The 13,482-nt window shown below is 37.6% G+C and overlaps 1 protein-coding gene across 6 annotated transcripts in view; it reads right to left on the bottom strand.

Annotated features, from left to right (window-relative positions):
- The window catches only part of Osbpl8 (oxysterol binding protein like 8), a 132,645-nt gene that overhangs the window by 45,352 nt on the left and 73,811 nt on the right, over positions 1-13,482 (bottom strand). For 5 of the 6 annotated variants that reach the window (XM_057757626.1, XM_057757631.1, XM_057757627.1 and 2 more), the window contains one exon: positions 5,251-5,321. In XM_057757626.1, coding sequence (XP_057613609.1) covers positions 5,251-5,321 — 71 coding nt within the window. Of the gene's footprint in view, positions 1-5,250; positions 5,322-12,103; positions 12,261-13,482 lie in introns of all 6 variants that reach the window. The other variant, XM_057757628.1, reaches the window with a different exon arrangement.

The following is a 13,482-nucleotide window of genomic DNA, read 5'->3' as shown; positions in this document are numbered from 1 at the left end:
TGGCATGAAATACTTTACAGAAACGGGGAATATATGAGATTATGTTGATGGTAGTAAGGAACAGGAAACAAACTGCAAATACTTTTCAATACAGAAGACAGAGACCAACCTGGTTAAACTTTTACGTTGCTGACCTACTATTTACAAAGTACTGTGAAAGCATTGTGTACCACTTCATTATGTACCACCTCACTTCATGCTTAAAACAACCCTGAGATAGCAGAAGTAACCCCTTTACTAATAAGGAGACTATATCTACAGATTAAATATATTTCCCCAAATCATACAGACACCAAGTAGATAAGCAGGACTTTGTACCTAATTCTGAGCCTCATGTTCTCAGTAGTCTCACTGTGTTTGTTTACTGCTTTTCAAAGCTCTTCATACAATGTAGCAACCAGAATCAAATGTAAAACTTCTCTTTATGAAAAAGAAAAAATGTGTCCCCAACAACTCCAAGTGACAAGATCTGGTTTGGTTCTTAGAAGATAGCATTGTCATATGAATAAGCAGACTAGAAGCGTGTCCCGTGAGACCGGTACATCAAGATACACCTTCGGGAGGCTCTGACAGTACTGTGCAGTCTAGTTGCAGGGAACAATAAGTCAGCAACCATTTTCCTACCCAAACATCACTACCTCAGCTTTCCGAGCCAGCACACTACTTTTCTTAAACTTTGGTATTGGGGTTGAACCTAACAGTTGAAGCTAACAACTGCTCTGCTATAGGACTAACACCTACAATCCCCCTTTTCTGTTTTTACATTTCGAGAAAGGACTTTACTAAGTTGCTCAGGCTGGCCTTGAACTTACAATCCTCCTGCTTCAGCAGGCTCCTAACCAGCTGGAATTCCAGGCACGTTCCATCAGGCCTGATTCTGAATTAATAGACCCAAACATGAACCATCTTTGTTTCTTTGTTGAAGATATTCACTGTAGTAGGCTTCTCTTCCTGCATAAACATGACTGGTTACCACAGGATTTTCAATACTTAGAATTTCCTGAATCTGTTAAATGGCTTTAGAATGCTAGGATGCCTCTCCCCGCCCACTACTACTATGGCCTTACAGGCAATGCAACTTTAAGAAGTTATTTATCTCTTAGTTCTTAGTGTCCTAATTAGTAAAATATCCTCATTTACTGCTAACTCACAAGGTTGCTTTGGGAGTTAATAAGGTAACACATATAAAGTGTTTAACATAATACTTGGCATACGCTCTGATTCAAGTTTCTAATTATATTCTAGATTGCAGATGTAGTTAAAATCCAACTTTCAAAGTAAGACATTAAGGTACAAAATGTCTTGTGATTTCCTATAGAAACTGCAAAACACTACATTCATAAGGAACAATAGTACGTCACTGTGATTACAAAGATACTATGGGTTGGAAAGGAACTTTAAACATTGAGGTAAGCATATCTTTTGAAAACAGGTAGTAATAACGTATAAACGTATAAGCGGTTCATAGATGTTGGAGGATCAAGTAAAGGGATCTATACTACAGAAACCCCTTATCCTAGCAACATGATTCCATTTATCTTACTATATAAGTTACTCATACTGGCCCTTCCTGTCATGGACATAGGATGATTAAAAATTCATTTTAAAAATGCTGTTTGAGGGGTGAAGATACGTCTTGGCCTTTAAAAGCACTGGCTGCTCTTCAAGAGAAGCAGAGTTCAATTCCCAGCCGCACATGGTGGCTCACAACTCCCTGTAACTGCAGTTCCAGGGAGCCCAAGGCCCTCCTGTGGCTTCTTTCAGCACTTCACGCGTGGTGCACTGGCACACATGCAAAACACCTACACACATTGAAATAAAATAAGTTTTAAAATTTAAATTTGTTCCCCCAAATTACTTAAATAAGAATAAAAACACCTAGGAACAAACTAGCTACTATAGATCTCTTGAAAAATAGCAGGATAAGTGCAATGTTACTAATACAAAAGGTTATCCTGTTAAGAGTTATTCTCTCTAAGCTCTGTTTGTTTCTCCAGGATAGGGCCACATGCAGCCCTGACTGCTCCTCAATTCACTACATTTGAGTTGTTTGACAGGGCAGTCACTAGCCACAGGTAGTTACTGAACATGTGCCTAGCTAATATAATGGAGACTTTAACTTCCTATTTAACTTTAAAGATCAATGCACTAGATACTCTTTTTATACAAAGCACAGGGGTAATAAGGCACATGTCTGTTTCAGGCATTAGTGTACATCAAAGGCTGCAGAGTTCGGATCCACGGTCCCTTCTCCATTTCTACAAGCTACAATGATGGCAAATAGCAGCTGCGTCACATAGGTCTTTGTGCTTATGTTTTATAGCTTCTGAGCAGTAATTCTGTTACACCAAATATTCAACAATTCTGGTACTAAGTGCATAAAGGCAAGCTTTGCATTTCTAGCATTGGTGCTAAGCATACATTTTTCTTCAATTTTGAAAAATTGCAAATCATAAGCCAGGTGGTGGTGGTGAATGCCTTTAATTCCAGCACTTGAGAGGCAGAGGCAGGTGGATCTCTGTGAGGTCAAGGCTATCCTGGGCTGCAGAACAGAGTTCCAGGACAGCCAGGGCTACACAGAGAAGCCCTGTCTCCAAGAACAAAACCACCAGCACAAAAGCAGATGGTATAAAATGTCCAGCAGAGCCCAGCACACAGTACTTGAAAACAGCGTATGCTCATTTTAAGATGAAGGAACTACGAGGCAGTGCGGAAGGAAGGAGGCCGTTCTCTGGCTCTATCTTACTATTTTTCTTCCTGGAAACAGGCCATAAAAGAAATCTAACACCTCCCTTCATGAAGCAGATGTTCTTCTATACTTGGAGACACAGAGAAACCAAGAATCCCCACAGACATTACCCTGTCTGCTATTTAGTTCCTGTCAACTTGACACAAACTAGAGTCACCTGGAAAGAAGGACTCTCAACTGAAGAATTACTGCCATCGGATTGGCTTGTGGGAATTTTCTTGATTAATGACCTATATAGGAAGGTCCAGTTCACTGTGGGCAGTGTTACCCCTGGGCTGGTGGTCCAGGCATATAAAACAGAGCAGACTAAACAAGCCAGTATGCAGCACTTTTACCCCCACAGTTTCTTCTTCAGTTCTTGCCTCCAGGTTCCTGACTGAGACCCTGTTCTGACTTCCCTCAAAGATGAACTGTGACATGACATGTAAGCCAAACAAACTCTTTCCTCCTGAGAGCTAGTGGTCAGTATTTTGTCACAACAATTAAAAGCAAACTAGAACATTCTATTCATTTATTTATGTGTTTATTATTTGATTTATTTATTTATTTATTTCTGTGGAGCTGGGAACTGAACCTAGAGCGCTGCACTTCAGACAAGGAGTGCACAACTGGTTTAGATCTTTAATCCTTTCATTGTTCTTTCTGCTCAACCATACTTGTACTCATACAAGTTTCCCTACTTGTTTCTTTGGGAGAAGGGTTATCTTCACTTCTGAAGGCTTCAACATGGCACTTTAGGAAGCAGGATGTCCTTCTGTATGTTTTGCTTTTATTGATTGATGAATAAAGCTATTTTGGCCAATGGCTTAGCAGAGTAAACCCAGACAAGAAATCCAAACATAGAGATAGATAGATGGATGGATGGATGGATGGATGGATGGATGGATGGATGGATGGATGGATGGATGGATGGGTGGCTGGGTGGGTGGCTGGGTGGGTGGCTGGGTGGGTGGCTGGGTGGGTGGCTGGGTGGGTGGCTGGGTGGGTGGCTGGGTGGAGTGAGTTAGTTAGTTGGTGGAGTCAGGAGATATCAAGTAGTCACTGAAGGAGATGCCAGAACCCTTAACAGTAAGCCACAGCTTCAAGGCAAAACATAGATGAATAGAAATGGGTTAATTGAAGATGTAAGAGCTAGTTAGGAATACATCTAAGCAACTGGTCAAACACTATTGTAATTAATATAGTTTCTGTGTCATTATTTGGGTCTGGTCGGCTGGAAAATGAAAGCTGGGAAATTAATGTCTATACTTAGCATTAAATAAATATGTATATTTTGTTTTGTTAATATGCCTTTTATTATAGGGGACTCAGCTATGAACCTTGCAATGAGTAAGAAAAGAAATGCTATATAAATACAAGGCACTGGTTCTTGAAGACAGCTCATTTGGTAAAATACTTGCTTGGAAAGCATGAGGTCCTGGGTTAGATCCCCAGCTCCCACAGGAGATAGTGGTGAGAGCAGGGACAGGTATGGCCATGTGTGCTTGTAATTCTAATGCTGAAAAGTGGGGAGGCGGATTCTCTGGGGCCCACTGTAGCTAGGCTAGTCTCACCTACTTGGTGAATTCCAGACAACAAGAGACCCTGTGTGTTAAAGAAAAGATGAATAGTGCCTAAAAAAAACAGCCACGGTTGTCCTCTGACCTCCACATGCACACATGTACACATGTACCTGCACATATAAGCCCAGTAAGTAAAATGTGCTATTCAACATGCACTTTAAGCTACAAGTACTTTTAAACTATGAATCGTATGTACAAAACATGCATCAAAACATACTATGTAATCTTCTCAACTATTCCCAAGAACAGGAGGAAACACACAAGGCAGGATGAGCAAAGCCCACTGCTGCAATTAGCAGTAAGTTCACTGGAAGAAGAGGCTTCTTCCAACCATTGAAGTGAATTCCAAAACCTTTACAAAAAGCTCTTGTTGCTGCTACTAAATCTTATCAGAAAAAAAGGTCAAAAGTCAAATCCCTTGACAAATTTTGAAAACTCACTCAACTTTTACCCATCTATGGGGGGGTACCACATCATTATAGTGGTTTTTAAAAAATAATGATTTAGAATAATCATGCCCTATTTTAACTATAGGATAGTACTACAAAGATCTTTGTTCATTACCTGGCAAATGTATGCATTTTGACTGCCATATAAATAAGTTTAAAATACCTAAAAAGGGTTTTGTTAAAACCATGAAGTCTGAGGCATCTCTGAATGGAGCACCCAGATTCCAGTTTGAGACGTTCTGCTGTAGCCCACATACCAAAACCAGTATCACTCTAAAGAGAGCAATAGCTACTAACCGGTACTTTCCAAATACTCAATAGCACCTCAATCAGTCCGAGTGTAGACCTTCATACTTTTCACATATACTACAAGGTTGAGACATACCAACATAAAAATTCTTATGAACACTTACAGGATTTCAGTTCAGTATCTTCACTTTAAATATTGGAAAAATGTACTGTTATACACTGGGAACAATAATATGCCTACCTTGCTCTTTGACATTGAAAGTGAAGAATCATCTTTATTTTGAGAAATATCTTCTTTTCCTCTTTCAAAACCTTTGGGGGGAAATGCCAATATTCAATTATTACAACTTTTGAATATACATTCATTATGTTAAAGAGTAAATACGAGCCATTTTATTTAGATATACTTGATATTCATCTGTGCTTATAGAGCTCAAACTACTATGGCCTATTGGCATCTCACTGTATTTCTTTAAAATTAAGGTGGAGCCAAACTAGATTCTGTGTGTTTTTGTTTTACAGGGGTGGGAGCTTGGAGAGATGGTTCAAGGCTTAAGAGTACTTGCTGTTCCTCCAAAGGTCCTGAGTTCAGTTCCTAACACCCACATCACACAACTCAAAACTGCCTGCAACTCCAGCCCAAGGGCTCTGTCACTCCCTTATGGCCTCTGCACCCATACACACATAGTATTCATCAACTCAATCAATCAATCAATGTATACATTAAAAAGAATTAAAAGAACAAAATACAGAAGGGGGTTAAGTGGAGGGAGGAAGAAGAGTGTATATCTGGGAAGAGTTGGGGGAAGCCTGGAGGGTGAATATGATCATATAATAGAACTATGTTTTATGCATTGTGAAATTCTCAAAGAATAAAAGTGAGTCTTTCAAAAGAATTAACTCAGAGAGAGGCAATCGAGTCCACCAATGTCAAGCTGAATACTACTTTTGTACTATTGAACCACTTTACATGAAATCATCCGCTCAGAGCTTTCCTCCTAGCAAGCTCATTTCTTAATTCCCCATCCTCTCTCTTTCTTTCTTCTGAGACAGGTCCTCGTGTAGCCAGGGCTGGCCTTGAACTTGCTGTGGAGCCAAGAAAGACCCAGAACTTCTGTTTCCCCTCGAGTTTACACAGGTTAGTACCACTTCACCCAGTCTATACAGCAATGGAGTGGGAGTCAAAATCAACATCAAGTTTATGCTAGAAATGCTCTCTACTCAACAAGATGTATCCCCAGAACTCCAGTGAGCTGATTTCTGAAGTGACAGAAGCATCCAAACTAACTTTTCTCTCTACCTGTCAAACTGGAGAGATAGTCCTGAAGGCAATAAAGAAGGGTGGGAAATAAATTTTCAGTAAAGGATATATCAAAGAGAGGGAAGAAACACAGGAGAGAACATGGGAGGAGGAAGGGGGAAGAAAGAAGTAACAAACAAAAGAAAGAAAAGGAGGGAAAGGAAGAGGCAAGAAAACTCAATCAATCAATCAACCAACCAACCAACCAGCCCTGGTGTGAGGCATGTGCCCACAGTACCAACTATTTGGGAGGCTGAGGCAGGAAGAACAGCTGAATCTGGAAGTCTGAGATCAAATTGGGTAATATGATAAGACATCATCTCAAAAGCTAAAGAAATAACTAATAATTATAAAAATTAGATGAACATGCATACAAACACTCATACAGTATTGCATGTAGTTTACATTGAGTTAATGCCGACTCTCGTCATTTCTAAATGGTCTAAAAGCAGGACTCTAAAATTCATAAACAGGGCTGGAGAGACTGGCCAGGAGCACCTGTTTTTGCAGTTTGAGTTCCAGGAGATCCTACTCCCTTTACTTATCTCTGGGGATACCAGGCGCACACAAAGTGCACACATATACACAAAGGCAAAAGGTAGACGATGTAAAACTAATAAATTTAAATGTATGAACACAGTGGGACAAGCATGCATATATTCCATATTCAAATACAGCCTTATCCTAAAAAGCAATTCAATTATTACTGCAAGAATCCCAGTAGAGAATTGACAGTGCTAAAATCTGTGAGGCAGATGTGGATGGTACATACCTTAATGAAGTTTCTCTTACCTCTAACGGCAGGTAAGATTACCTACTCCCTATACTGACTCTGTCTATACATCACAGAGAGGTATCAACAATAGAATCAATGCCTGGAACATTTCAAAATGATATTTAAAATATCAGTGATAATATAATGTATTCTGCTTGGGATTTATAAATAAAAATCTATTTTATTCAGATATTTTTACTAAATTAAATTTGTAGTATGAGAAAATACTTCTCTATAAAAAGTAAAAAGTATTCAGTTCTAATATAGGGAAGGGGAAATTTTCATAAATGCAACACGGATTTTTAGATGAAAACTTACAGGAATTTGGAACTCAAATATAAAAGTACACTAAAAGTTACAAAATTAAAATAGAAATTTTAAATGTATTCAAAGCAATAAATATATCAATAAAGAATTCTCGATACTAATGACTAACATAACTTCAAAGAACCTCTAAATATATATAGGATATTTCTGTGCTAATTTTGCTCTCATGAATAGGCTTCAGTTTCTCCACCAGTACTGTTTTAGTCTCAGCTCAATCTACATCAACCCATTTACTATGTTATGAAAAATGTCCATCTGCGCCTATATCCACATATTATTTTAAAACATAACATCAATGAAATACAGCTATAAATTAAACACTGTGTATGTGTGCCCGTGTGTATGTGTGAATGTGTGTGTACTCATATGTATGTTTGAATAAATTTCCTGAATGTGTGTTCAGAGGCTGATGTCAGTGTCTTTCCAACCACAGGTATTACTCTGAACCCGGAGCTTGCCCAAGGCTACAAGAACCCCGGAAAATCTTCCTGCTTCCACCTCCCCAGCACTGGGCTTACAGGCATGTTCCGTTGTACCTAGTTTTTACCAGCGTACTGGAGATCTGAACCCAGGTCCTCATGTCTTCATAGAGAGTAACTTACCAACTGAGCCATCCCCCAGTCATAAAGAAAACTTTAAAAATGCAAATGATATATAACATTCCAAATGTTAGAAAATGACATTCATGAACGTAGATCACATATTACTTGTTAAATCAAAGAATTCCATTTAATAGAACCTTATACTTTGAACTTGCAAATCATATAATTAGTTTCATATCATATCATATGAATAACTTCAAAATTATTTATAGTTTTAACTATAATGAGTGAAGTTAAATGCTTTCTAAAATATGCAAATCTGACCATTTTTTTTGAATTTCAATTAGAGTTTTAAAAAAGCCCTAAAACTAAAAAATCTTCAAATCGCACTGGGTTTCCAAGGGAAATTCTAAGGCAGTAATGTAAAAAATTGTTGCCAGTGTTTATGCTAGGTCTTCTTGTAAGATTGGATAGATCTGAACTCCTAAAAGGGTACAGAAAAATCACGTTTTTTAAAAAATATCTGCTGTTAAAGTTTATCAGGACCTTTTCTTTAAAACTTAGGCCATGAAAGTCTATTTATCAGGACCTCTGGGGCTCTGTCAAAAGTATTTAGCAGTGGCCAGGTATGGTGGTGCACACCTTTAACTTCAGTACTTGAGAAACAGAAACTGGTAGAACTTTATGAGCTTGAGGCCAACCTGGTCTACATAGCAAGTTCCAGGAAAGCCAAGACTGCCCAGGGAGAGCCTGGCTGAGCCCTCAAGTGCCCAGTTCACTGTTCCCTATTATTCATTTGGCAGAAAAAGTTACTGTCTAGAGAGGAGCGAAGCACCTAAACACAGACGGGTAGCACTGCACTAATTGCTTCTGATGAAGGCGGAGGAACAGCGAAGAGAGCGAGCGATGGAGTCCAAGCACTGGCACCACCATTCCTTAGCTGTAGACCTTGGACGAGCAAGCAATTTAGCCCGGTGGTTCCACTCGGCTCTAGGGGAGAATGCCAGAGGGGTCTAAAGAGAGCGCCATAGGCACTCTCTAAAACAAAACATATTGATACCTTTCCAAAATGTTCTCTTCAAAGCTAATACAAAAGAGTTTCCCAATTATAGTTTCCCCCCCAAAAATTAATCACACACAATTTGGCATTTAAAACAGTTATCATATCCTTCTGTTCTAATGTTTTCACATTTGGAGCAATCATAGGCTCACAAGAATTCCCTGAATAGAACTCATCCATCACGCAATTATAAATCCATGTCGCTTTATTTAGCTTCTATAACTTTAGTTTCTCATCTAAATAAATCTGACATTAGAAAAATGCCTGTCATATTAGTACATAGAGTTTATTTCTAGTAGAACAGAATACTGGTTCTAAGTAAACCAACTTCCTCAAGATTATGCATCACTGACGCGGTGCACTGCAGGAGCAAACTTGGCTTGCTGCTCATTAATGATTAGATATAACATAAAAAAATGTTGCTTTGGTCTTTTAAAAATTGGATATACTTCTACAGATGCAGGCTTAACAGCTATCTACTCAGCAAATATAGGACTATCACAAACATTTACTGTGCTGACTATCCGAGAAGTAAACTTTGTGTGGGAAAAACTCCTAAGAGAGGCAGAAGATGGAGAAGCAGAGGGCAGCACTTGCCGCCACACTAATCATGACAACCCATGTACAACCCTAGGGCCTGCAGGGTGGAGAACCAAATCCTGCACGTTGTTCTCTGAGCTCCACACAAGCTCACAGCATGCGCCCACCGCCAACCACATATACACACACACACACACACACACACACACACACTGAATAATCGATACTTTTAAAGTTTTATTATATATGTGTGGGTATTTTGCCCACATGTATTTATATGCACCATGTGCAAGCCTGATATGCAAGGAAACCAGAAGCGGGTGTCAGAAGCCCTGGAACTCAGGTTACAGACATTGCTAGCCACCATGTACATGGGTACTAGGTACTGAACCTGCATCCTCTGCAAGAGCAGCCAGCGTTCTTACCACTCAGCCATCTCTCCAGTCACAAATAATTGCAAATTTTTGAATCTAAGAAGTAAAAAAGAATTTTTAAAAGCCTTCAGTGAAGCTTACAGCCTTTTATAGGTGATTTCTTTGCTAAAGGTTTCCCACAATTCTTAGGTAATATTCTAGAAACAAGTACAATGAACATAGCTGAAAATAAGAGCTAAGATTTAGAGACATAATTAGACTTAAACTAAGCAAAATCCCACTGCACCAAAGTGCTATTATGAGCACACAAGCAAGGCAGGAGCTCTGGGATACAGCTCATTATCAGGGCTAAGACAACACACTTCTTAGGGTAGAATAGTAAGGGGAGAGAAAGAGATGGAAGCAGAGACAGATCAACTTTCCTATGAAAATTAAAATTAAAAAATGACATGTAAGACAAAGTTACCTTTAAATATCAACAATGTAGAACTAATTTCTACTCTTATGTTCTTAGATGAAAGCAAATGCATTTAGGATAACTTTCAGTACAATGAAGTAACAGAAGACAGCACGTATATTTCTTTTTACCTTTACCTTAAATACATAACAAAAGTCCTTTTCTGTAGAGTACCTGATTCGACTGCTTAACTGAGAAAGCTGGTATTTTGAAGAGCCTTTATCACAGAATATAGGAGCAACCCTAAATGATTTTCTATACTGGAAGAATTGAGAGACGCAGCAAATCATTTATTCATCTATTAAAACAGAACTATCAAAAAATTATCTTAAATACATTCTTTGAATATATTAAACTTACAATTATGTCTTTAATCACATAATTAAGTATATGTCACAATAGTGAATTTTCTATTATTTTAATACTAAGGTCACTGATTAGTCCTTAATACTAAACAGATTTGTGTTATGAAGGTCAACAAATGGTATATGCTATTATACCTAGCAACGGTTTAAAAAAAATACAGTCGAGAAGACAAATACAAAAAGAGAACCAAGTCCCACTGCATAAGCAAAGGCAATACTTAACATTTCCTAAAAGCTTCAGTACACTATATTTGAAAGCCACTTCTGAATAAAAACACACCAAACAGCACACTACTTAAGGACATAAACAAGACGCATGATAATAACCACACTATGCTAAGAAGACAATACGGATTAAATACTGTTCAAAGCCTATGCTACTTAGGTACAGCTTAGAACAATGGATATTTTTTGAAAACATTGTTAAAAAGAATATAAAATTAGTGAATTCATAATATTTAATTGCTTAGGTATCTCAAAATGATGCATAAACTTATCATCATGATTATTTACAAAAAGCCAAAATAAAAGGTTATGGACAAAACAGAAACTCTATTGCAAATTCAACAAATGTAAATGTCAGAAAAATACATATAAGTTCTAGTCAATTTTTCTTTATAATGAATATTTTAATGTAGGAAAATTTAATGTAGGAAAAAAGCTGTATTTTTTAATTTTCATAATGTGAAAATATAAAAAATTAAATTAAAATGTATAATCTAATATTTACCTCAATAAATCATTTCAAGTTGTTTATATCTTATTGACCAATCACTTAATGCCTAAATGATAACTGTAAAACATCTAATTTTATTTAATATTACTGTATATATAACATACTTTTCTTAGCAAAAAATATCTTCACATGAATAAGCCTAGAAGCAAATATATACACAGATGGAGAACTTTACTATAGTCAAGAATTAAAAGACTAAGACTGGCACATACGTTGAACATCAATTATAATTATTGCTTTACAGAAATGGCTAAATATTAGTGTTAAATATCTGGGTTTCATCTGCTAAAACCTCCATAGATACCATTTCTTTATAGAAATACATGTGTATTATGTCAAATTCAGAAATGCTTTAATTTACTTCTACAATGAAATCAAAACGCACACAATGAGAAATCAAGGTTCTTATTTCACCACCTCGATAGCTCAAGTTTTAGCTGGAGACTCTTAGAGAGAATATGGGAAGCCCAGCCACAGAGAGGCAGGGACAGAAAGCTAAGCTTTCAAAAGAGAATTGTTTACATGAAGCACAACATTAAGATTTTAAAAATTGCTGGCTTATTTTCATTAAGAATATGCAAGAAATTAAGGCAAGAATGCAAGATTAGACAGACAAACCTTGCAAGGATGGAGAAAGTTCATTGTATCCTCCAAATGAAGCATTCCGGACAAGCTTTCGGCCATCAATTCGTGGAGGAAATAAAACCGACGAAACCCCAGCACATGAAGAAAATCTACGCTGCTGTGAACTCTCTTCTTTCATGGTTTAAGAGGTCTGTTTAATATATATGTTCACCCAGAGGGCTAATTAGCCCAATAAAGCAAGACAGGCTTTTCTCTCACATCCAAATGTGGCAAACCCCACCAGCACAAACAAAGGACACACACATTTAACAGCAAAGGAGAACTAGAGACTGTCAAATCAGCAATAAACAGATAGGGCGACTGACAGGGAAGGCAGGGAGCCAAGCTACTGACTTCTTTTTTACAAATGAATTGATTAAAGGGCTATCCCACTAATGTTTTACGTTTGTATCAAGACAATGATGCCCTCCCCTGAGTTGCTGCCTTAGCAAAACAAAGCAAGATCAATACTTAGCCATTTTGGATGAAGTAATAGGGTCTCTTCTCAAAATGACGAGCCTTTTACCAACCACATCTATTATGTGATTGTAGTATGTGGCCACACTTCCCTTCTCTTCCGACTCCTTTTCTTTCCAGCTTTTGGTTACTTCAAAAGTAGATCTCAACATTATACTTTCTACCTTTCCTGAAGCTTCTAGATTTGTATCTAATCTGCCGCTTGTCTTGGTCATGATTAAGAATTCATAAGGAAAGATATTCTTTCAATTCTGATGGATCACAACTGCTAAAGCAGAGGATTAAACGTTTTACTTCTGGGAGGAATACAGGAGTCATTAAGACAGCGTTAATGCGAGCCAATCAACACAGCAGATTAAAATGACACCATAATAATGCTGTGTGTTCTAAACACTCCCGTGAAGCATTAGCTGTTATAGTTCCTCTCCATTGTGTTTGAACTATTCATAATCTACCAATGAGTTTGGTCCACTTAAAAACAAATAATTTGTTATTTTGAAAGTAATAAACTATACTGTCTCCTTATGCCTAACTGTTAAAATTCCCAAGAACCCTTCCATTTTATTAAATTATTTTTGCCTTATCCTATACCTTACTTCATTCAAAATAAACTTGATATTTAATCTTACAAGAATTTTTGTCCTAAGATTCAGTTTCTTCTTTACCATGCACATACATCAAGACTGCATCTTGGTTCATATAAAACATTATTCCATATAAATCTAAGAGTGTTTCCCCTCCTTATTAGAAAAGGCATTTAGAAACTCAATTTCTGACACTTATGGTAATACACGCCTTTAATCCCAACACTCAGGGGGCAGAAACAGGTGGTCTACATAGTAAGTTTCAGGTCACACAGGGCTACAGACCCAGTCTCAAAAACGAAGAAACAAAAC

Source organism: Chionomys nivalis, chromosome 25 (assembly GCF_950005125.1).
Source record: "Chionomys nivalis chromosome 25, mChiNiv1.1, whole genome shotgun sequence".
Classification (NCBI taxonomy): domain Eukaryota; kingdom Metazoa; phylum Chordata; class Mammalia; order Rodentia; family Cricetidae; genus Chionomys; species Chionomys nivalis.
The sequence above is the reverse complement of the archived record's forward strand: the minus strand, read 5'-3'. Positions and strand labels throughout refer to the sequence as shown.